The sequence below is a fragment of the Apium graveolens genome, chromosome 1 (assembly GCF_009905375.1).
Source record: "Apium graveolens cultivar Ventura chromosome 1, ASM990537v1, whole genome shotgun sequence".
NCBI lineage: Eukaryota > Viridiplantae > Streptophyta > Magnoliopsida > Apiales > Apiaceae > Apium > Apium graveolens.
The window spans coordinates 197378341-197404730 of record NC_133647.1 but is presented as its reverse complement, the minus strand read 5'-3'; the positions used below and the strand labels follow the sequence as shown (position 1 = coordinate 197404730).

The following is a 26390-nucleotide window of genomic DNA, read 5'->3' as shown; positions in this document are numbered from 1 at the left end:
TATATACTATAATATAATAACCGGAATAATGTATAGTAATTTATAATTTGATTAACCCTCATTTTGGTTATCCATTTTCATCACAACCGTTATATATTTTTCATCAAATAATCAGAGCCGTTAGATTCAACTACTAAAAAAATACATTACACAAATTTTTAGGTTCGAATTCCGTCAACAACAACATTTATATTATTATTTATAAAAATACATATAATTTATCAGGTTCAAATCTTAACAACAACAAATATTTACATTATTATTTATGAATAAAATCTCATCAATTATATACAATTTATACTATTTAAACCTAACTTGAAATTATGCACAATAAAATTATAATCATATAATCATTATTTAGTATTTAATTATTTATATAGAATATTAATAAAATTATAAAAAATAAAAACGAAAATATATAAATATTAATCTAAGCCCGTATATATAACATTGCTATTGGTATTGAAATACTACTTATTTGGAAGTTTGGAGGTTTGTAAAACAAAAGGAAAAACGATGCGAATGTTCTTGGAATTATGTCAGGGCAAACTTCAAACGCCTGCCCAACAATCTCCTAGAATGACCAATATTCCGACAGAACCTGCCGGAAATAACGTTGGCCCAGTTAATTAAAAGAACAAAAGAAGCAGTTTCAAGGAAGGGGCTTGGTTTAAGTATGGTCCTAAGCCACATCAGGTCTGAATAAACACTCTTGTGTGTGTATGTGTGTGGATGTGTTGATTTCTAATTTCTTCAAGTTATATTTCTACTAGATGATTACCTTTACTCTCTAGTACGTTATATATTTCTCTTATAACTCCTTTCTCCTGAAAAATGGTCACATGTCATCTCAACCCTTCATTTAAAATTGATCCAAATGTTACTTCATGGACGTGGTGCCAATATTGTGATCTATTGGTGTGTTTTTTTTTAGAGTTTTAGGAAGAAAAATGTAAAGTGTAAGGTTTATTGTTTGTTAAGATTGTTCTTGAGAGTGTTCCTGGAGAGAACATAGTGGTAATTTTTGTTAGAATAATAGATGAACTGGTTACTTAACATGGTATTAGAGCTCAGACTGACAATATTTCTCATAATTTATGAGGGACACGAAAGGCAAATTTATGCCCCAAAGATGAGCGTCGGTGATCCACTATTCGACCCATAAATGGGCTTTCGAGTGAGGGGGTGTTAGAATGATATAAGATCCTGGAAAGGGCCCTTCATAAATGGGATTTCGAGTGAGGGGGAGTGTTAGAATAATATAAGATCCTGGAAAGGGCCATTCTCTAAGAACTTGAGGTTTTAGGGTAACTGGTTTCTTGACAATTTTCATATCCCTCTTCTCAAGATGCCTACGAGTAAGGATCAAGTCTACAAAGTTCTTTAGTTTTAGGAATTGTTTATCGATAAAGTTTAAAGGTAGCACTTCTCCCATTCTTATGAATAAATCTTCAGCAAGTGTCAAATCATCTTATGTATCGTGTTACCAGCAAGTATCAAATCATCTTATGTATCGTGTTACTGTTCTTGTTAAGATACTTAAGAAACAAGATGTGATACTTAAGTTCTTTCTACTGCCACAAAGTATTAAGACTTTAAGACTTGTATATTGATTGTGATTGCTCATATTCATCCTATAAATATAGTACGTAATGTGTTGCAAATAGCTCATAAGTCATAACAATATGAACTTTAGGCCCAATATATCAATTAGAATTTATTATTTGAATAATGGTCGAATGCAAATAGCCCATAACTATGTGAACTTTAGGGCCCAATATATCACTTGCTATTTATTATTCGAATAATGGTTGGATTTATATCTTGGGCCTTATACAGACACAAGTTCCGTTTATGTGCTTTTATGCCAACAGTTACAATGGAGTTACTCAGATACCCAAATAAAAGGGCTCTTGATACACTTTTAAACTGTTATTTTATTCAATTTTAAAATCAAAAGTTACTGTTGCATATCCCGGTTAGCAAAGTGGCTCACATCACATTTACATTCATGTACTTTTATTTTTAAAATTATTCTTTATTTAATTCACGGTTGAAATTTGAGTCAATATCTTTATTCTCGAGTTCACATTTTTTGTTTATTTGATTTTAAAATTTATCAAACGCGTAAATTATATTTATATCGACTAGAGAATAAACCTTGTAGAATTCAAGCATGTTAGTAAAAATTTTAGCTTAAACCTTTTTGAATCTTGAATCAATCTTCCGGTTTATTTCGATATAAAAATTTAGAATAAACCTTTTTGAATCTTGAATCAATCTTCTGGTTGTATTGGACATACACCAAGTCATTCAAACGTTGATGTTCCAACCTATTCCTCTTCTTTGTATGTATCTAAATTAATTAAATGTAATTAGGCCAACAATAGGAGAAATAGTTGCAAATTGGCAATAAAGTAATAAACACTTTAAAAAAGACGAGACACTTACAAACTCAAATGTACTCCAATTACGTTCACAACCGGAAGATGATGCACATAAACCAACAATACGCCTAGCAAATACTTGAAGCTCAATCGCACGGCCTCCATATGCATCCCACCAATCAACTAATATATAAACAAGAATAACACAAAATAAGCATTCTTTTTTTATGAAATTTACAAAGTTTTGAAATGAACTTACGAGGACTTTTTGACTTTCTATGCTCAATTGTCATTTCCCTTGTAAAGCCTTCCCGAGTATTTTTGTAGGCATCCGCATAATCACTTATTTTGTTCCTTGTATCCCTATCCTTGACCATCTTCTCAAGCACATCGTTGAAATCTTCTCTAAGTCGTGAGGCATAGTCGGGATCGTTTTCAAGAAGATCAAAGTATCTCCCGGGATTAAGAAACAAAGAAGCTCCATGTAATGGTTTTCCCATTTGAATATTCCAACGATCATCAATGATTTTCACCACTTTGTTCCTGATTGCCATTTTTCCACCTCCAAATTTCTTCTTGACTTCGGCTTTTGCATAATCAATAGCAGCTGCAATTTCAGCCAAAGCAGGCCTTTCATCACCATCCGCAATGCGCAACACTTGAAGAAGTGGCAATGATGCATCTACACAATCTCCAACATTACTCCAAAAGACGGACGAGAGAACAGTGTCAAAAACTTTCCTTCCATTTTCTGATTTTGATAACTTTGACATGGTCCAATCCGACCCACAAAACAAGAAACGCAATGGTTCCTGTTTTTTTTGCAAACTATCCAATGTAAGAAAAGCAGTGGCAAACCTCGTAGCTCCAGTCCTGATTAGGTCCCTCCCATTAGTCTTCTCCCTCATAGCATCAAGAACACGCCCATGCCTATAGATAAATGTAGTGCATCTTCTTGCCTGGTTGATTGTCTTCTTAAATGCTGGAATTTTGCCAATGTCCTCCAACATCAAATCAACACAATGTGCAGCACATGGAGTCCAAAATAAAGTAGGCATCCTTATTTCCAAGATCTGACCGGCTAGCTTGTAGTTCGCCCCATTGTCCGTCACAACTTGCACAACATTTTTCTCACCAATTTCCTTTATCTTACTTTCAAGCAAGTTTGCCAACATTTGTGCATCATGTGATTCACTTGAAGCATTAACCGAACCCAAAAAGAAAGTACCTTCGGGACTATTCACAAGGAAGTTTATGAGACTTCTTCCTCGCCTATCGGTCCACCCATCGGACATAAGAGTACAACCATACCTCTTCCAAGCCTTTTCATGCTTTTCTTTCAATTTTTCAGTTTCGTCCTTCGCCTTTTTAAGTAGAGGAACCCTCAATTCATGATATGTTGGAGGCTTTAAACCCGGGCCATATTGGCCTATGGACTCAACCATCACCTCATAACTCCTAGAGTTCACCGCATTGAAAGGAATCCCACATTCATAGAAAAAATTTGCAATATGCATATGGACCCTTTCTTTCTCTTCCGGAGTTCTTAGGCGGTTCTCCAAAGTGGTTTGACTTGCCCCTTTTCTATGCCTATCTTCCACAACCTGTTCTGGGGTCTTCATTAACATATAAGCTACTGACTTGCTGCTCCCTAACGGCGGCTTTTTGGAGTTAGATGGCTGGGCAGCAGCCTTCCCTTTACTTCCAGCAGTAGATTTTGAACTTGGTAAGGTATTTGATGCTGCGGTTGATGGAATTTCCTGAACATCATCATCGTCGCTGTCCTCTTCAAAATTCTGCACATTTTTCTTACTCCTCTTCTTCTTATTTTGAACAAAGTCGTTTATTTCTTTTGTAATATCTTTGGTTGTTTTGGGACATTTAACAATATCCGGATAACCACCAATCAAGTGTTGTTTAAACCGATTAATTCCCCCATGATTTGAATTCCCGCAAAGAATACACTTAACAACATCTTTGTTAACTTCCGGCATAGGATAAAAAGCATACTTCCATCCGGGATCATTTGATCGACTAGCTTTTCTTTTAGGATCTTTAGCCAATTCCCTCCGCGTACTTTCAGTTTTGATATCCATTTTTTTCTGCAGAAAGCATGTTGAAATTAATGTTATAATGTTATACAGGTGCAAGCAGGTGCAAGCAGTGGGTGTACTGTAATGAAGCAGAGTGAAGTGAAGCAGAGTGAAGTTAAGCAGAGTGGGAGCAGAAGATCATTTTTTGATTCTGCTCTTTTTTTTGCAACAGAAGAAATAGTTAAAGAAGAAAGACCCACTGTAATTTGATGACGATGTGTAAATGTACACACAGTTTGTTTGATTGTGAAATATAAATAAAATTGAAAACTTGCTTTTGAAAAATTGATAAATTAAAATTCAGATGTAATTAAAAAATAAGGGGACTTTGTTTTTTACAGTAAATATTAAAATTTTTTTGAAAGAATAACAATAATATTATGTGAAATAAGAATAATTAAAAAAATAAAAGTAATGAAAAAACCAGTGAACAAAATCAAAATGAAAATAATGAAAACAATTTTTGATAATTAAAGTAAAAATCAAAATCAAAATTTTAAAAAGAAAGTTTAATTTTTTTTAAAAGAAAGTAAAAAGAAATTATATTAAATTTTTAAAAAGAAAGTTTAATATATATACCTGTATGTATATACAGTATATACATACACACACGACGTTAAAAAAAATTAAAAAAGATGGAGATAAGAAGTTAAAAAGATGAAGAGGGAAGAAGAAGAAACACAGAGAAGAAGAGAAGAAGAGATAGAAGATTGAAGAAGAAGAGACGAAGAGAAGAAAGACTTACCGGAGAAAATGGAGACGAGCCGCCGCCGGAGACGAGCCGCCGCCGGAGAAGAGAGAGGATTTAAGTCGTGCTGTGCCCTTTCTTTCTTTGTGTTTGAGACAAACAAAACGTAAGTTAAACTCCAACAAACCCTTTTTTTTCCAAGTCGGGTCAGTAATAAACCGGGTTTTTGGTCGGGTTTCGGGCCGGGTTCCGGGTCGGATACGGGTCGGATCCGGGTAAAGCCCATGAACTTCAAACTCACAAGTCGAGCCTCGACTTTTTCCCACCTGTCGACTTGTCGACTAGTCGCCGACTAGTCGACAACTAGTCATCAACGTAACAACAGTGCCGGTTAGCAAAGTGGCTCACATCACATTTACATTCATGTACTTTTATTTTTAAAATTATTCTTTATTTAATTCACGGTTGAAATTTGAGTCAATGTCTTTATTCTTGAGTTCACATTTTTTGTTCATTTGATTTTAAAATTTATCAAACGCGTAAATTATATTTGTGTTGAGAATCTCACTAACAAGTATAGCAACATAGAGGCAAGTGTATAAAGAATTTAACAAGTTTAGGCCAAGACCACAGTTAACAAAACAAAACATGCAGGTAAACAAAATCAGTAACTGAAATAACGTAGAGAGAAAGAAAGATGTACCCGAAACCATAACTTTCAACAGTGACTGAAATAAAGGTTTACAGATACAAAACGCCAAGAAAATGATTACAGTTGAGTCACCAGGCCTTGCTTGAAGTCCTGGATGCTCTTGAAGAGATTATTGCCCCCTACCTGCTGCGTTTGGGATGTGCGCAATATCTCCACCAGGATAAAACAGCTCGGAGTTTATGTTAACAGCAGCAACAAAACCTCCACTTCGACCAGCACCTCAGTCGCCGGAAAATATCAGCACTTCAGTTCTTGTGGGAGAGAAATGCAGAGAGGTTGAAGAGAAGAGATGAGAATGTAGTGTGTTGTTTTTTTTATTCATTCAGTTTAGCCTCTATTTATAGGAGAGGAAAAATGAAACTGTCAACACACTTAATATCTGAATTAAACTGCTTCATTAATAAAAAATAAAAACTGATCAGATTTTGAATTCATTAATGAAAAAATCAAAACTGGTCAGCTTTTGAATTTAAATTATTTGTAACAGCTTTTCACATTAACACCCACATTATTATCAAAACTTAAGTTAAGTTCTGATTTAACTCATCAGTACTTAAGTTCTGATTCGACTCATCAGTACTTAAGTTCTGATTCTGATATCAGAACTTGTTAAGTTCTGATTTTATTCATCAGTTCTTAAGTTCTGATTCTAATATCAGAACTTGTTACAGATCAGATTATTTGCAGGTTCAATATATTTAGACTACTTAGCCTATTTCAGAACCCAGCCCAATAATCCAATCACCGATAAATAAATTCGAATTAAAATAATTCTCAAATAAATAAAATCCTCGCCCAGGTCGCCTCGCGTACGCGAGACGCCGAGACATTTGCCCAAATCGCCCTTCGACCCGACCCGACCCGGTCCGGTGCGGTGCGTGGCGGGGCGGGCGCGCGCGCGTGTGTGTGTGTGTGCGCGTGAAGCACACAACAACACAATGGACCATCACACACCTTAGTAGTTGTATACTACTCATGTGGGTAATACCATATAAAGCACACAACCCCCTTTATTTATTTCAATGTGGGACAAACATTCTCAAATTTTCCAAGCTTTTCCAAGCTACTTTCAACTCTCATTTCTTATGGATTTCATTAAGAAAATTCTTAAAACCATACATGAAAATTTAAGTTCAAATATCATTGAACAATTTCCAATCATTAGATTTTAGGATTAACATCAAGAACATAATTAAATTAAGTTCTAAAATCCTAATTTTCTAACAATCCCCCACAAATCCATACAGAAATGTGATCAATTTCCCATCATGACTTGTTTTTCAGAGTCGGTACCCTTCCGGGTTTGAACCCTCCTAATTCCTCTACTTCAATGGCTATCGGACTCAGATGGAATGTTTCACCTTGAATCTTAATCCGTTTAGTATAACCATATTCCATAGACGACGACAAGTCAAAGGTTATGGTGCCAATCTACGGCTTTGAGACATTAATGGTCATGTCTCGATCCTGTTCGTCGAATGCTTCAAGGATTAACCCTATCCTCTAATTGCGACCACACAATTACATTCGCTTAGCTGGGCATCTCCAGAGATATACTGCCTCTATCTCGTCAAATGACTTGATCCCATTCAGAGTTTTAACACTCTTGCTTTTCTGGCAGTGTCAGTACCTTCTAGGTTTACAGGGGATAGACTCAGATACTATAGTATCATCTATGTAGCAAAGGTACTACCAACTCATCCTTACAGCTTGTTATTACCCATTGAATACACTTCGAGGGATCTCCTCTCATGTGTATTGGCTGTTGATGAATTATGATGGGTTGACAATCCCATCCCCAACCTTGACTTAAGGACCACTGCAGGTTCCAGTCCTTTAGTAAGAGGATCAGCTATATTATTCTGAGTTCCTATGAACTCTATAGCTATGATCCTATCAGTCACTAAACCCCTTATAGACTTGAGTCTAACTTGGATGTGTCTCTTAGTTGTTCGACTATCACAGTGAATAGCAATAGCAGGGAGCGGTCTGCTTACTACAGGTATTGCAGATATAAGTCCGTGTAACCATTCAGCCTCCGTCCCTGTGGCATCAAGTGCACACAACTCAGCCTCAAAAGTAGACCGAGTAACAATAGTCTGTCTGCTTGACTTCCAGGATATTGCTCCACCAGCCAAGGTGAACACGTATCCAGTCACTCCATTGGAACAAGACTTCTTAGCTATCCAACTTGCATCACTGTACCCTTCAAGCACACCAGGAAATCTCCTGTAGTGTAAACTAAGGTACATTGTGCCTTTTAGATATCTAAGTACTCTATCAAGAGCATCCCAATGAGTTCTGTTTGGACAGCTTGTATATCTCGCCAATTTAGACACAGAATATGAAATATCTGGTCTAGTACAGTTAGCAAGATACTGCAAGCTCCCAATAATCTGAGAATACCTTAACTGAGACACAGGCACTCCTGAAGTATTCTTGACAAGGGCAACTTTCGAATCATAAGGTGTACTAGCGATTCTACACTGTGAATAACCATATTTCTCAAGTATAGATTTCTCTATATAATGAGATTGAGTCAAGGTTATTCCTTCAATGGACTGAATCAATTTGATTCCAAGAATCACACTTGCCTCACCCATATCCTTCATTTCAAAATGCCTTTTCAAGAATTCTTTAGTCTCGTTAATAATCTCAATATTGGTTCCAAACAATAAAATATCATCCACATATAGGCACAAGATAACACACTCATTACCTTTAACTTTAGTGTAGACACACTTATCACTTTCATTAATCTTATAACTGAAAGGCAATATAGTTTCATCAAACTTTTTATGCCAATCTCTGGGAGCTTGTTTCAAGCCATAGATGGACTTGATCAACTTACATACTTTCCTTTCATTGCCTGATGCAACAAATCCATCAGGCTGATCCATATAAATCTCTTCCTCAAGTTCACCATGAAGAAAAGCCGTCTTTACATCCATCTGATGAATGATAAGACCATGGACTGAAGCCAATGCTATAAGCATTCGGATTGTTACCATTCTTGCAACCGAAGAGTATGTATCAAAATAATCAATTCCTTCCTTTTGCTTAAAACCCTTAGCTACCAGTCTAGCTTTGTACTTATCTATTGAGCCGTCAGGGTTCAACTTCCTTTTAAAGACCCATTTGCACCCAATAGTAGAACACCCAGGAGGGAGATCAACCAACTCCCATGTTCCATTGGAAACAATAGAGTCAATTTCACTCTTGACAGCGCCCTTCCAGTGCCTTGACTCAAAAGAATCCATAGCTTGCCGGAAAGTTAAAGGTTCGTCCTCGATATTGTAAGTGATGAAATCACCTCCAAAATCCTTGACTATTTTTGCACACTTACTTCTCCTTGGTTCCTCTAATTCCTTAGGAATAGAGCTACTACTAGGTTCCGCCCCCACATTTGTCATCTTTTCCACATGATCAGGAATAGAACTTGATGTGTGAGTAGGATCTTCCTCAGAAGTCGTTTCAGGTATTCCAGTCTTCATAGGGTAGACATCCTCAAAGAATGTCGCATCTCGAAATTCAACTATCGTGTTTGCCACTATACCATCTATGTCAGATTTTAACACTAAAAATCTCATAGCTGTAGTGGTTTCAAGATAGCCCAGAAAGATACAGTCAACAGTCTTTGGACCTAGTTTCTTTCTCTTGTGTTCAGGAACAAGCACCTTAGCAAGGCACCCCCACACACGAAGATACTTAAGACTAGTCATCCTACCTTTCCATAACTCCAAGGGTGTTTTATCCATGTGTTTCAGAGGGACTCTATTCAAAATATGGCAAGCCGTATTTAGAGCCTCTCCCCACATGTATTTAGGCAACCCAGAGTTAATAAGCATACTATTAATCATATCTTTAAATGTTCTGTTCTTTCGCTCAGCAACCCCATTAGACTCAGGTGTGTATGGTGGAGTAACTTCATGAACTATACCATTGTTTGCACAAAATTCATTAAAAGCATTACTCGTATACTCACCACCTCTATCAGATCTCAATCTTTTAAGTAACTTACTAGTTTGTTTTTCTACTTCAGTTTTATATATAATGAATTTACTAAGTGCTTAATCCTTATGTCTAAGTAAATAAACATAACAATATCTACTACTATCATCTATAAAAGTAATGAAGTATCTAAACTGGTCCTTGGTCAACACACCACCAAATTCACAAATATCAGTGTGTACTAAATCTAACAAGTCTGAATCCCTAACAACGTTATGAAAAGGTTTCCTTATCTGTTTAGCAGACACACATACTTGACATTTAGAATTCTTTTCTATGGTATATTTTCGAATCAACTCTAAGTTCATCATGTTCTTAAGAGCACCAAAGTTTAAATGACCTAGTCTAGCATGCCATATATTTGAGGATTCAATACAATTAACAGTAGGAATAACATTATTATTCAAACTTCCCAAAACGGGATCCGCATTAATAACAAATAAACCATTTGACAAGTAACCCTTGCCAAAGAATGTACCAGTGTGAATAAGAACTACTTTATTACACTTGAATGAAATTTCAAAACCACTAGAAACTAAACAGCTTCCACTTATTATATTTCTACGCATGTCGGGAACATGATGCACTCTCGTCAGAGATAGAATACGTCCTGAAGGGAACTTCAGATCCACGTTTCCAACTCCATGTACTTGAGCAGCACTAGCATTCCCCATCTTCACAGTCAGGCTATGACTCTGTTGATAAGATACAAATAAACTAATATCAGCACAAATATGTACATTAGCTCCAGTATCTATCAACCATTCATTTGACAGATAGGTAGAAAATATCACAGGGTTGTAGGATACATACCGGTCAACGTTGGTTTCAGAAGCCATAGCCTCAACAACAACCATGTTCACTACAGGCCCACTTGCGGTTCCAAGCACAACATTTGCTTGTGCTACCTCGGTTTTCTTCGCTTTCTTCGTAGGGCAGTCCTTACTCCAGTGCCCAACCTGCCCACAAGACCAGCATGGTTTGTTTGCCTTGGGTTTCTTGGCCTTGTCCTTGTCACTCTTAGGTTTATTACTATTAGCTTTCTTAGCAAAAGCCTTCCTCTTTTGTCCTACAGTTGCTATGTTTACCTTCGAGGTACCGTGTTCAGTTGGCATCACATGTCCCTGTTTGGACTTGTGTTGTTCTTGTACCGAGATGTCCAGCATAAGGTTGGTCCAGGTGATCTCTCCTTTCTGTCTTTTCAGGGAGAGAGAGAACTCTTCCCAAGACTTCGGGAGTTTTTCAATCACACTCATTACCTTGAACTTCTCCGGGAGATTCATTCCAGACTCCTTCAAAGCATGCACTATCATCTCGAACTCATGCACCTGCTCAGTCATGGACTTATTGTCCACCAGCTTGAACTCGAGGAACCTTGCCACAGAATACTTTTCTAGACCTTGTGAGTCAGTATTATGTGTCTGGTCCAGCTTCTCCCATAAGAGTTTTGCAGAGTAGGCATCAGAAGAATAGACATCAAACAAAGTGTTTGTTAGTGCCGCAAGAATGGCCGCTCTAGCCACTCCATCCTTCTCAGCCCACTTCACAAAAGCCTTAACTGTGTCAGCCTTCTCTTGATCCACTACTGGTTTCTCATATTCCACAACCGGCCACAGACCCTTTATAGTCAACCACAGCTGCATCCTTTTCTGCCAGCGAGAAAAGCCAATGCCACCGTTGAATTTCTCCGGTAAACCGGTTAGTTCAACAGCCTGTGGGAAACTATAGGTGGTCCAATCAATGGCCCCAGCAGTTACACCTGAACTGCTACCACCACCAACGATAACCTCACTTTCGTTAACCATTATGCTAAATTCTAAATAACTAATAATCTCTTCAAGAATGTTGAGAATCTCACTAACAAGTATAGCAACATAGAGGCAAGTGTATAAAGAATTTAACAAGTTTAGGCCAAGACCACAGTTAACAAAACAAAACATGCAGGTAAACAAAATCAGTAACTGAAATAACGTAGAGAGAAAGAAAGATGTACCCGAAACCATAGCTTTCAACAGTGACTGAAATAAAGGTTTACAGATACAAAACGCCAAGAAAATGATTACAGCTGAATCACCAGGCCTTGCTTGAAGTCCTGGCTGCTCTTGAAGAGATTATTGCCCCCTACCTGCTGCGTTTGGGATGTGCGCAATATCTCCACCAGGATAAAACAACTCGGAGTTTATGTTAACAGCAGCAACAAAACCTCCACTTCGACCAGCACCTCAGTCGCCGGAAAATATCAGCACTTCAGTTCTTGTGGGAGAGAAATGCAGAGAGGTTGAAGAGAAGAGATGAGAATGTAGTGTGTTGTTTTTTTTATTCATTCAGTTTAGCCTCTATTTATAGGAGAGGAAAAATGAAACTGTCAACACACTTAATATCTGAATTAAACTGCTTCATTAATAAAAAATAAAAACTGATCAGATTTTGAATTCATTAATGAAAAAATCAAAACTGATCAGCTTTTGAATTTAAATTATTTGTAACAGCTTTTCACATTAACACCCACATTATTATCAGAACTTAAGTTAAGTTCTGATTTAACTCATCAGTTCTTAAGTTCTGATTCGACTCATCAGTACTTAAGTTCTGATTCTGATATCAGAACTTGTTAAGTTCTGATTTTATTCATCAGTTCTTAAGTTCTGATTCTAATATCAGAACTTGTTACAGATCAGATTATTTGCAGGTTCAATATATTTAGACTACTTAGCCTATTTCAGAACCCAACCCAATAATCCAATCACCGATAAATAAATTCGAATTAAAATAATTCTCAAATAAATAAAATCCTCGCCCAGGTCGCCTCGCGTACGCGAGACGCCGAGACATTCGCCCAAATCGCCCTTCGACCCGACCCGGTGCGTGGCGGGGCGGGAGCGCGTGTGTGTGTGTGTGTGCGCGTGAAGCACACAACAACACAATGGACCATCACACACCTTAGTAGTTGTATACTACTCATGTGGGTAATACCATATAAAGCACACAACCCCCTTTATTTATTTCAATGTGGGACAAACATTCTCAAATTTTCCAAGCTTTTCCAAGCTACTTTCAACTCTCATTTCATATGGATTTCATTAAGAAAATTCTTAAAACCATACATGAAAATTTAAGTTCAAATATCATTGAACAATTTCCAATCATTAGATTTTAGGATTAACATCAAGAACATAATTAAATTAAGCTCTAAAATCCTAATTTTCTAACAATATCGACTAGAGAATAAACCAAGTAGAATTCGAGCATGTTAGTAAAAATTTTAGCTACTTGACATTTTATTTTTTTTTAAAAGCTAACCAATTACTCTATACAACTAAATAAGGGTAAAAGCTAAATGATTACGATAAATATAAACAATATTACGTGGGTTTGACAAATAAGAATATAATGAAATTCGGATGCGAGGAAATGTCATGTATTAAAACTGAAAATCTAATATAAATCCTAGGTTGCATTATATTAAATTCATTACCGAAAACTAATAATTAATGTAAATTTAACAAATTACATAACTTAACATATTTTTATTACATATTACGATCAACTTTTTGTTCAAGCACAAGCATTGTAATTCATTGTTACTTCGAGATGAATTGATCTAAAATTTAGCTTGTGAGTATAAGAAATCATATTCGACCCTCCAAGACCAAAGGCCCAATGAAATCTAGATCAACAATCTGTATAGGTTTTGAAGCCCAATATTTTGCAAATTCCAAATTATAAGCCCATCACATAATTTTCTTTATATATATTTAAGTTAGATGTGTGATTGACATAAGACTAAAAAGGGTTCTAGGGTTTCTGATTAAGAAGAGTCTACATCTTCGTAGCTTTAATTTTTATCAATATAATATTTATATATCTATCACTCGGTATATACAATTTATGATGGGTGATGAATCACTACAGACTCCAAAGAAGGCAATTTGTATCTTGAAAATCGCTTTGATATTTATTCTCTATACCGGTTCAAAACAAATCTAGTATGATATTTCGTTTCGTCTCAACTTTGAAATTTGAAATTGTTAATCTTGTTGTAACTAAGTCGATTTATATTCATTTGTTTGTAACAGATCTTTTAGTTAATTGTTTTGGGGAATCATCGTAAAAAATGAAACAAGATTTGGATTGATCCCGATCCTGATCGATCTGATAAAGATGTATATTACTAAGCCTTACTGTTATGAATATTCTTCAAAACATCATGTCGAATACTCTCTCCGTCCCATTGATTTGTGTACAAATCGTTTGGGCACGAAAGTTAAGAAAATGTGTGATTTAGTGAGAAAAGGTAAGAATAGTGGGTAAAGTGGTGGATCCAATTAATATTTAATATATATAGTTGGTGTAGTGGAAGAAATTAGTGGATATAAGTGGATGGGTTAATTTTTATATTTTAAAACTTTACTGTTTTGGGTAAGATTTGAAATGTATAAAATTGAATGGCAAAAAAATGAAAAGGCATAGAAATGAATGAGATAGAGGGATTATGTTTTTAAGATTATTTATGAAGTCTCTTATAATATTCCTCGGTTATGACTAACACACTCGTGAAAAATTTGCAGGAAACAATGAAGATAATGCTCCAAAAAAATTGAGATCCCACACTCCTCATTAGGTAACAATTTTGATATTTTTTAAGTTAATGTATCTTACACATCTCATATATATGTATTATTATGTTTCTGTATGCTAGTTTGATACAATGTTTATTAGATGTACAGAAACCGAAACCGAAAAATAAAAAACCGAAATCGAAACCAGTTTTCGGTTTCGGTTATATGTTGCAACCGAACCGAAAAAACCCGAAATCGATCTGAATTATTAAAATAAATAAATAATATATTTATATAATATAAATTTCTAAAATTAATACATATATATACAGACTGGCTCGTCAACTTGGTGAGACTGAGGAGTTCGAGTTTGGAAAACTCTATGCACAGGACTGTTGCCAGAAGAACCACCATGTCCTTGCTCAAATTTGATGGATTGAAAATTATCTTTCTTTTCATCTGCATGATCTTCCTCATAAAGTCCAGCAATTTCCTCCACGTTGGCCTTGAATACTGCAGCAAAAATCAAACATAAAAAATCCTTATCAAGTTGCCAATGATATTAGATTAAATTTGTAGTTATATCTTATGCTGATATAATATTTTTAAATAAATAACACTTGTTTTAACTTTGTTTTGGAATCTCCACCTTGTTCCAAATCACCAAGGTATTTGTTTATGTAAAAAGAGAATGAAGTCTCTTGAGGAGGATCTTGTAATGAGAATTGCTAAAAGGCCAAAAAGTAGCAGAGTGCGACAAGGTCAGAATATTAGCAGGTCAGATGTAATAGCTGCCATTCAAGCAGCTATTACATCAAATGGTTTTTATTATAATAATTGTACCGTCATTTCTTTATTTTCTTTATAGAATATTATAATAAAAATGGAAAGTCTTACAAAGCACAAAATACTATGCATTCTAATTCATATAATTCATCATATATATATATATATATTATAAGAAGTTATCGATATTGTCAACACAGTAAAAATGCAAAGCACAAGGTACCGTTTATTTCAGTCACACCGCATAATATATGAAAACTTATAATTTCAACATTTTTTATTTGTTTATTAAAAGTAAAATTAGTCCAACAGTTTATTTACAGGTAAGATTTGCAAACTAAATACTTTTTTATGCCCAGTGTACCGCAAAAGTTGTGATTATAAATTTCAATTAAATATATTAATGACAATCTTGTATACTAGTTTAGTATGGTGACGTGTTAAACATACTGAATTTTATAGTAAAGCGTCAATTTTGTTATTATTTTCTTAGTAGACACATTTTTGACAAAATTTAGAGACAACAATATCGGTGCATTCGTTGTAATTGTAGTTGTTTAGTTATGATTAAAATATCTTATAATTTTGAATGAAAAAGAGAACCAATCTTAAACCCACATTTTTAATTACTTTAAATTTTAGTCACGACATTTTTAATGAACCGATTATCACTTGTATGCATGTTCCTACTTCATACTATTCCTATAACTTATTTCAAATAACCCCTACCTACTCATTTATGTCACCCTCCGACTACACTTCGTCTACCTTAATCTTCCAAATGAGCTTATTCATCGATCATATTATATAGGTACATTTATCTTTCCCTTGACCACCTATCTTTCATCTTTAACGGCTTTAAATTCGTTCAATCAATCCTCACTCCGACCATTTCTTATTTATCTATGATAAATTTGGATTAGGTTAGATTATTTTCAAAGTATCGTGATTATGAAGATGATGGTGGATATAATAATCATATGATGATTATTAATGAGAAAAAATGATTTATGAGAAGATTCATGTTTAAATTCGTGATATTCCCACCTATTTCGATTTTGTCTGAATCGTGAAATCAGAAAATTTTGTATTTGTGTTAAAATTTAACAATTTGTATGAAAAAATTGTTACTAGGATGAAAATTAGTGGCTCAAAAACGTTGTTCATATAAATGATTTTTTGTACAAATGAATTTTAATTATTAAACATATTTTTATTATTTGTATAATACACATATTTTTATTCTAAAAAAATGAATATTTTAATATTTATAACTCCCATTTATTAAATGATTATAATATATGTGAATAATAATTTCATTTGTTCATAGGATTAGCCGGTGTTAAAGTGATATATGTGTTATTTATCTATTTAATAGATTTAAAAGCTCATGTTTAAGACATGTAGTTAATGATTTTACATAATTGTATCAAAGATTGTGTTAGTGTAATGGTTGTTTACATTAACATATTCTTTCTTATTTCATGAGGTAACGGGTTTGATTCCCATCAAAAATATTTTTTTAACTTAATATGGCTGAAAGGGTATATAAGTAATTTACTAAGTAGGTGGGAAACCATGTTCACCTATAATAGGTATAATAGTTCGATTCCCATCAAAAATATTTTTTTAACTTAATATGGCTGAAAGGGTATATACATAATTTACTAAGTAGGGGAAAACCCATGTTCACCTATAATAGGTATAATAGATTATGGGCATGTTTGGTATTGTTGTTGGTGTAATAATTTACGATGCAAGACCTCGTTATAAACAAATTAATAAAATTTGAGAAGTCAAACCCGAATTTATTAGGATACGATTATTTTGTGTCGAATAATTTAGATTCAAATTGGAGATTAAAATAAATAAAAATTATTTGAAAATTATTTTTACTAATTTAGTATTCAGTCATCTTAAGTCAATAATAAAATTAATTATTACATTATTTTTCGAGTGTTTTTTTTCAACTACATATTTTTATATTATCTTCTGTCCAAGTTGCTTGTGCCTGTTGTTACAAAGATAAGTTTCATGTAAAATAATTTTAAAAAAAATACAAATTTTGAAATTAATACATATTAAAAAAATTAAAATTAACCATATTTCTAATATAAGTTTAAAAATGTAGGGTTAGGTTCTAAGGATTCCCCTATTTAATTGGAGTCCTTAGAGTCCATATATGTTCTGCAAGTAAAATATAGCTTAAATTGTTGCAGAACGTATTATTTTTCGAATGATATTCTACAAATATCAAAATTTTATTGAAAATCTTGCAGATTGCATAGATTTTACAAGTAGAACATTGCAAAATATAGTATTCTACAAAACATGTTTAGTTTGCAGAATATAAATGTTCATATTGCAGAACATACATATTGTACTTGTAAATACATGAGATTTGAAAATTTTTATTGAAGTAATGATATTTGTGAAACATGTTTTGCAAAATAACACGTTTTAGAAGATATTTTATTTGCAGAAATAGATGGACTCCGAGGACTCCAATTAAAAGGTGGACTCCATAGAACTTTACTCTAAGAATGTAAAGTTCACCTTTTAATAAGAGTAAAGTTCTATGGAGTCCACCTTTTAATTGGAGTCCTCGGAGTCCATCTATGTTCTGCAAATAAAATATTTTCTAAAACGTGTTATCTAGCAAAACATGTTTCATTAATTCAATAAAATTTTGCAAATTTCATGTATTTACAAGTACAATATGTATGTTCTGCAACATAATTATGTTATGTTCTCCAACATTAACATTTATGTTCCGCAAACTAAACATGTTTTGTAGAATAATATATTTTGCAACGTTCTACTAGTAAAATCTATGCAATCTGCAAGATTTTCAATTAAATTGTGATATTTGTAAAATATCATTCGAAAAATAATACGTTTTGCAACCATTTAAGATATATATTTTACTTACAAAAGATATATGGATTATATGGACTCCTCCAATAAAATAGGAGGGGATACATAGAACATAACCCATTTGGAAGTTTGGAGGTTTGTAAAACAAAAGAAAAAATGATGCATGTTCTTGGAATTATCTTCGGGCAAACTTCAAACGCCTACCCAACAATCTCCTAGAATGACCAATATTCCGACAGAACCTGCCGGAAATAACGTTGGCCCAGTTAATTAAAAGAACAGAAGAAGCAGTTTCAAGGGGCTTTGTTTAAGTATGGTCCTAAGCCACATCAGGTCTGAATAAACACTCTTGTGTGTCTATGTGTGTGTATGTGTTGATGTTTTTTTAATTCTCGCATTGGTTTTTGATATTTGGCTAGCATTGTCTTTGTACTGAAATTTTGAAAGGTTTATTATATATTTATTAATTAAATCTATTTAGCTTTATGTTTGATGAATGAATAATGATCCAGTATGATTGTGTTGGATTGAAATAAAGGATATGAAGAGTTCTAATAGCATGTTAGTGTGTTGTATTCGTAAATATATCAAGGTGTTACGGGAGCTTAGTATGTGTTTTGTATTCGTAAATATATCAAGGTGTTAAGAGGGCTTAGTATGTGGTACATATTCCCGTGTCAATAAATGATGATTTGAGGATTAAGGAAATGGTTAGTTTATTTCTATGTGTTGCATTCGTAAATATATCAAGGTGTTACTAGGCTTAGTATTTGTTACATGTTTGGTGTTAATAGATGATGATTTGAGGATTATGAAAATGGTTAGTTTATTAGTATAGTTCACGGGTCTTGACCTTCTTGTACATTTTCATGTACCTTTTTGTAGTCCGCATATGGAGTTATCGATCGTTCACCATTTTAGAAAAGACATATATTTCTATAAACAATTGGTGTGAGCCTTACTAGCATGATAGAACTAGCAATCTTATAACTGAAATCTTTTACTTTTTGTGAAGTCTTGGTGTTCCTGTTAAATATACGATCCTATTAGGGCCTTCCTCTAACACCTTAAGGTTTTAGATGAGCTGGTTACTCAACATGGTATCAGAGCTTAGGCTGGCGGGAGAACTAAGGTTCGATTCCTAGCCACCCCCAATATTCTCACAATTTAATGTGGACACTAAAGGCAATTAATGCCCCAAAGATGGGCGCCGGTGTTCCACTCTTCGACCCATAAATGGGCTTTCGAGTGAGGGGGAGTGTTAAATATATGATCCTATTGGGGCCTTCCTCTAACACCTTAAGGTTTTAGATGAGCTGGTTACTCAACAGTTCCTACAATAGGGTATATATTGTTTGCGAGCCTTTTGAATAAGAACTAGCAGGATAGATGATGAATGATGATACATCCCTGCCTTTTAGTTTTGGTTGATGTTACTTCAATCACAGATGCCTGGGAATATAACCGGTAGTCTTTTTTCCACTCTCTAAATGAGTTAATTTCTGCAGTGTAAAAGAAGATTCTCTTGGTTCTTTTTTTATTAATAGACATTGCTACGTTTTTTTATATACTAATATGGAGGTTCCATTGCATTATGCTGGTTGCCTTTAAAACAGATCGCTATAAACAATGAGCTATGACTGACTGACGGGCTTTTGACAGGCTTTTGACTACTGGGTATGTTTAATATTGATTTCTAATTTCTTCAAGTTATATTTCTACTAGATGATTACCTTTACTCTCTAGTTAACTCCTTTCTCCTGAAAAATGGTCACATGTCATCTGAACCCTTCATTTAAAATTGATCCAAATGTTACTACATGAACGTTGTGCCAATATTGTGATCTATTGGCGTGTTTTTGTTTAGAGTTTTAGGAAGAAAAATGTAAAGTGTATGCTTTAATGGTTTGTTAAGATTGTTCTTGAGAGAGAACATAGTGGTAATTTTCATATCCCTCTTCTCAAGATGCATACGGGTAAGGATCAAGTCTACAAAGTTCTTTAGGTTTAGGAATTGTTTATCGATAAAGTTTTAAGGTAGCACTTCTCCCATTCTTATGAATAAGTCTTCAGCAAGTGTCAAATCATCTTATGTATCGTGTTACTGTTCTTGTTAAGATACTTAAGAAACAAGATGTGATACTTAAGTTCTTTCTACTGCCACAAAGTATTAAGACTTGTATATTGATTGTGATTGCTCATATTCATCCTATAAATATAGTACGTAATGTGTTGCAAATAGCTCATAAGTCATAACAATATGAACTTTAGGCCCAATATATCAATTAGAATTTATTATTTGAATAATGGCCGGATGCAAATAGCCCATAACTATGTGAACTTTAGGGCCCAATATATCACTTGTTATTTATTATTCGAATAATGGTTGGATTTATATCGTGGGCCTTATACAGACACAAGTTCCGTTTATGTGCTTTTATGCCAACAGTTACAATGGAGTTACTCAGATACCCAAATAAAAGGGCTCTTGATACACTTTTAAACTGTTATTTTATTCAATTTTAAAATCAAAAGTTACTGTTGCATATCCCGGTTAGCAAAGTGGCTCACATCACATTTACATTCATGTACTTTTATTTTTAAAATTATTCTTTATTTAATTCACGGTTGAAATTTGAGTCAATATCTTTATTCTCGAGTTCACATTTTTTGTTTATTTGATTTTAAAATTTATCAAACGCGTAAATTATATTTATATCGACTAGAGAATAAACCTTGTAGAATTCAAGCATGTTAGTAAAAATTTTAGCTACTTGACATTTTATTTTATTTTAAAAGCTAACCAATTACTCTATACAACTAAATACGGGTAAAAGCTAAATGATTACGATAAATATAAACAATATTACGTGGGTTTGACAAATAAGAATATAATGGAATTCGGATGCGAGGAAATGTCATGTATTAAAACTGAAAATCTAATATAAATCCTAGGTTGCATTATATTAAATTCATTACCGAAAACTAATAATTAATGTAAATTTGAACCAATTACATAACTTAACATATTTTTATTACATATTACGATTAACTTTTTATTCAAGCACAAGCATTGTAATTCATTGTTACTTCGAGATGAATTGATCTAAAATTTAGGTTATGAGTATAAGAAATCATATTTGACCCTCCAAGACCAAAGGCCCAATTAAATCTAGATCATTGTTACTTCGAGATGAATTGATCTAAAATTTAGCTTGTGAGTATAAGAAATCATATTCGACCCTCCAAGACCAAAGCCCCAATTAAATCTAGATCAACAATTCGTATAGGTTTTGAAGCCCAATATTTTGCAAATTCCAAATTATAAGCCCATCACATAATTTTCTTTATATATATTTAAGTTAGATGTGTGATTGACATAAAACTAAGAAGGGGTCTAGGGTTTCTCTACATCTTCGTAGCTTTAATTTTTATCAATATAATATTTATATATCTATCACTCGGTATATACAATTTATGATGAGTGATGAATCACTACAGACTCCAAAGAAGGCGATTTGTATCTTGAAAATCGCTTTGATATTTATTCTCTATGCCGGTTCAAAACAAATCTAGTATGATATTTCGTTTCGTCTCAACTTTGAAATTTGAAATTGTTAATCTTGTTGTAACTAAGTCGATTTATATTCATTTGTTTGTAACAAATCTTTTAGTTAATTGTTTTGGGGAATCATCGTAAAAAATGAAACAAGATTTGGATCGATCCTGATCCTGATCGATCTGATAAAGATGTATATTACTAAGCCTTACTGTTATGAATATTCTTCAAAACATCATGTCGAATACTCTCTCCGTCCCATTGATTTGTATACAAATCTTTTGGGCACGAAGGTTAAGAAAATGTGTGATTTAGTGAGAAAAGGTAAGAATAGTGGGTAAAGTGGTGGATCCAATTAATATTTAATATATATAGTTGGTGTAGTGGAAGAAATGAGTGGATGTAAGTGGATGGGTTAATTTTTATATTTTAAAACTTTATTATTTTGGTAAGATTTGAAATGTATAGAATTGAATGAGACGTCCAAAAAATGAAAGTTTATAGAAATGAATGGGATAGAGGGATTATGTTTTTAAGATTATTTATGAAGTCTCTTATAATATTCCTCTGTTATGACTAACAAACTCGTGAAAAATTTGCAGGAAACAATGAAGATAATGCTCCAAAAAAATTGAGATCCCACACTCCTCATTAGGTAACAATTTTGATATTTTTTAAGTTAATGTATCTTACACATCTCATATATATGTATTATTATGTTTCTGTATGCTAGTTTGATACAATGTTTATTAGATGTACAGAAACCGAAACCGAAAAATAAAAAACCGAAATCGAAACCAGTTTTCGGTTTCGGTTATATGTTGCAACCGAACCGAAAAAACCCGAAATCGATCTGAATTATTAAAATAAATAAATAATATATTTATATAATATAAATTTCTAAAATTAATACATATATATACAGACTGGCTCGTCAACTTGGTGAGACTGAGGAGTTCGAGTTTGGAAAACTCTATGCACAGGACTGTTGCCAGAAGAACCACCATGTCCTTGCTCAAATTTGATGGATTGAAAATTATCTTTCTTTTCATCTGCATGATCTTCCTCATAAAGTCCAGCAATTTCCTCCACGTTGGCCTTGAACACTGCAGCAAAAATCAAACATAAAAAATCCTTATCAAGTTGCCAATGATATTAGATTAAATTTGTAGTTATATCTTATGCTGATATAATATTTTTAAATAAATAACACTTGTTTTAACTTTGTTTTGGAATCTCCACCTTGTTCCAAATCACCAAGGTATTTGTTTATGTAAAAAGAGAATGAGGTCTCTTGAGGAGGATCTTGTAATGAGAATTGCTAAAAGGCCAAAAAGTAGCAGAGTGCGACAAGGTCAGAATAGTAGCAGGTCAGATGTAATAGCTGCCATTCAAGCAGCTTGTGCACAACTTTTTGGAACAAATACCAACAAGTGGGAATCATTTGTGGTTGAAGATGAGATAAAAGTGCTCTGTCAAGATGATGGCATGCTCTGTCAAGGCAGCGACATGCGTAGCTGCTGGTTTAGGCGTAGGATCGTGAACATTTCTCTAAACTGTTTAAAAGGACGTGGATCAGATTCGTTAAATGGTCTGCAGACTTCAAATCGGGGGCTGAACCTTCAATCCTTAAAAAGAATCGGGCAAGTTAGAGGTACGTAATTTTTTTGGAAAAAAAGCATACTACTCTGAACAAATAAATGCTAAGATGATCAAGCTGTGCTCTTGAATTATGCACTTGATTTCTTGGATGGTCGCAAATTTCACACATCATTTAGTTTGATCTCTATTCTTTTCATGACATAGGACACAACTTTATACCCGGCCCTAGGCATATGCGACATGCATATTTTTATCATGCTAGCGATATCTGTTTTAATATAGTGTATAGTCGTTAACATTTGCATGTTTCTTAATGAAGGATTGTGGTCGAGTCCGGTGTTACTAAGTTTTACTTTAAAACTTGCTAATTTTTTCAAAATAATGGTAATATTAAAAATAAAATTTAATTGTTGTATTCTCTTATATTTAGGATGAAGTACATCTGTATTATAGATACTCCTGTTCGATCTTCACATTTTGCTATATTGAAATTTTCAATTGTTGTAATGCAGCTCAAGTTGTTCTGGCATATGGCAAAGAGGAACAGATGTCAATGATTCTCATGTTGCACTCAGTCTGGTATGTCTACAATATACAAGAGTTAAAAGACACCTTGAGAAATTTTTGGAAGGATTGTGATTCAGTGTTTTAATTGTTTCTCTACTCGTTTCTATCCAGGAATTACAGAAGCCGATAGCAGGCAAGCTACTTCTTCACAGACTGATTCGAGTAGTCCATGAAAACTAGGAATCCTGATACAGCAGAACAAACTATACTTCTGAACATGTTTTAGTTGGTAAATTTCAGATAGGGAACACACTTGTTAAAATAGCTTGTCGATTATGTTTTCATATTTGACCTTCATGTCTTGTACTCTTGAGAAAGCAAAAAATTACAAAGCTCTTAGAAGAACTGTAAGTATTAGGCCTAGTGTTGTATTATTGTAGCCACGACTACAATCCAGGCATGGATCGATTTGTATATGTCGGAATAGTTGAATCTTTATTGTGAAATAAAAAAAAATGGTTACAATATTCTGCGTATTTCAGTTCAGACAAAGTTATATAACTTGTTATAATCAACTGCAGTATTGTTTCTTGATTAGATGCTTCATGTGGCAACTGTTCTTTCATATCAGCAAGTTCTGCAGCACAAACCGAGATATCACTTCTAGGTATTGAAATTATTTAGCAAATTATAGTGGAGAAAGAATCTAAAAAAATGCAGAAAAAAATCTCGAACTTTGTTGTATTTGAATGATCACCTCCCATCACTGCACTGACAGATATGAGGCGAAGTGTTCAAGTCTTAATATATAGAAGTTTTGGCATTAAAATATTACTAGAAAATTGAAAAACCTTACTTATGAAATCCCTATTTAGGCTCCGTTTGGTATTGCTGTTTCAGACAATTACAGCAGGAAAGCGCTTTTGGTCTAAAAGTGCTGTTAGCAAAAACATGTCCCCATGCTTTTGAAAACAAAAGTTGTTTTCAGCTGTTGTTGAAAGTAGCTATCAGTTTCATCATCAAATCTTCTGAAAAACATTAGTTTTACATATTATATCTATCTCAAAACATGCATAAATTAAAAAAAATACCAAACAGTCATCTAATTTCCCTGACAGCACTTTTTTCACCGGTACTTTTTCTTACAGCACAACAATTTTTAACAGCACTCCCAAACGGAGCCTTAGTTTATGAAGGTGAATTCGGACTGTAGTGTTAATAATAGAGCATCTATGTTTTTTGACATGGAACCAACCTTGATTAAACGTGGAATTTTATGCCAGACAACCTCATGTTCTTAGAAGACAAATGACACTTCCTTATCTGATACATAAGAACAGGCGGTGAAAGTAAAGATGATCTGTGTGACAAGAATCAGCAGCAAATGTGCTTACATGCATGCATCAGGGCATAAAAACATGTTTACTAAGACATAGTTTAGTGATTATCATATAAAATCCATTCATATTTTCGTATTCAATTACTATATTGAATTCAAAATAACACTTTACATGTTTATAACCGAAAAAGAATTCTAGATTTGCTCTTGAAAAGACAAAATCACAGCCATCACTGCATCTGCATATAGTCAAACTAAGACAAAGTTTGGTGATTATCATATAGTAACTTAATCGAATAAACGAGATAAACAGTCTGCTGAGAACTCTTCCAAATTAGTTAGCATGTTTTTCCTTGTAGGCTGCGAATCATCGTTCATGTCATAACCAAAATCTCTCACCTCAATAACAACATAGTCACGCCTATTAACCGGATCAGGCTTTGCTTCTGCATTGTTGTGACTAGCAGCAGGATTTGCAGTTGTAGTATTCTTTACAACAAACGTAGGTGCATTATCAATGATGGTTCGATTTCTCGGAGAACGATGAATAACTTCAGCAGCTCTCGTATGAGTGGAAATCGATTCAGGAACATGATTGTTTGCAACAGGTTTTGTGGAGTTTCGAACTGGCAAAATCGACGCTGAGACTGACATACTTGATTGCCTTGAACTTGGCTCTGCTCTCGTCCTAGAGGAATGCATGTTTAACTTTTAATGATTGTTTACAATAGATGAAAAGAGCTCCAACAAATTTGAGACGGGAACTAATGTTTATATATATAAAGGAAACTCTGTAATCGTCTGAAAATTATTTATGTATTTTTCTAAAACTCCTCTATTTTAATTCAAAAAAATTAAATTTCATTTTATACTTTCGAATTAATAGGGAAGATAATAAATATTTAGAAGTTAATTCTATGTAAAATTTGTTTATTCAAATTATTTTGAATTAATAGGGAAGATAATAAATATTGAGAAATCAATCCTACTTAGTATTTATTCATTCAAATCATTTCGAATTAATAGGAAAGATAATAAATATTTACAAGTCAATCCTATTTAAATTTGAAGTTCGCTAAAAAATTGGAAATTCCTTATTTATGTCCTTTTTTTTAGAAAATAAAATAAAATCCAAGTTCATGTAAAAATAGAAATAAAATTCAAGTTTATATAGAGTATAAAATTTACTTATTTAGGTTCTATATTCTAGAAAATTAAATTCAAGTTCATGTAGAAGTAGAAATAAAATTCAAACTTATATAGAAGAAGA

At 33.6% G+C, this 26390-nt stretch overlaps 2 protein-coding genes across 5 annotated transcripts; one reads left to right on the top strand and one right to left on the bottom strand.

Moving 5' to 3' along the window:
- Positions 1-495: 495 nt before the first annotated feature.
- Positions 496-24262, top strand: LOC141723935 (uncharacterized). 4 transcript variants are annotated; one of them, XM_074525914.1, is made up of 7 exons: positions 496-696; positions 14460-14512; positions 19730-19790; positions 22275-22327; positions 22934-23326; positions 23787-23853; positions 23953-24262. In XM_074525914.1, exons 5-7 carry the CDS (start codon positions 22957-22959, stop codon positions 23969-23971), a joined length of 456 nt encoding a protein of 151 aa, XP_074382015.1. In that variant the 5' UTR covers positions 496-696; positions 14460-14512; positions 19730-19790; positions 22275-22327; positions 22934-22956; the 3' UTR covers positions 23972-24262. The 4 variants fall into 4 exon arrangements, with proteins under 4 accessions (XP_074382015.1, XP_074381999.1, XP_074382007.1 ...); XM_074525898.1 differs by having other exon boundaries at positions 22598-23326; XM_074525906.1 differs by lacking the exons at positions 496-696; positions 14460-14512; positions 19730-19790 and adding an exon at positions 18243-18446 and having other exon boundaries at positions 22598-23326.
- LOC141715114 (uncharacterized) lies at positions 2334-15299 on the bottom strand. Its single transcript, XM_074518596.1, has 6 exons — positions 15294-15299; positions 15100-15178; positions 14785-14963; positions 2647-4489; positions 2475-2570; positions 2334-2356 (listed from the first exon to the last, which is right to left on the bottom strand). The coding sequence occupies exons 1-6, from the start codon at positions 15297-15299 to the stop codon at positions 2334-2336; spliced, it is 2226 nt and encodes a 741-aa protein (XP_074374697.1).
- Positions 24263-26390: the final 2128 nt, after the last annotated feature.

Bases quoted from the DNA above. Each gene is read 5' to 3' on its own strand.
- LOC141715114 (XM_074518596.1), bottom strand. The intron at 14,964-15,099 runs GTGGAGATTCCA...TTTTTGCTGCAG, and splicing joins CCTTGGTGATTTGGAACAAG to TATTCAAGGCCAACGTGGAG. The intron at 2,357-2,474 runs GTAATTGGAGTA...TAATTAATTTAG, and splicing joins ATCATCTTCCGGTTGTGAAC to ATACATACAAAGAAGAGGAA.
- LOC141723935 (XM_074525914.1), top strand. From the start codon at position 22,957: ATGAGGTCTCTTGAGGAGGATCTTGTAATGAGAATTGCTAAAAGGCCA. The intron at 23,327-23,786 runs GTACGTAATTTT...GTTGTAATGCAG, and splicing joins AAGAATCGGGCAAGTTAGAG to CTCAAGTTGTTCTGGCATAT.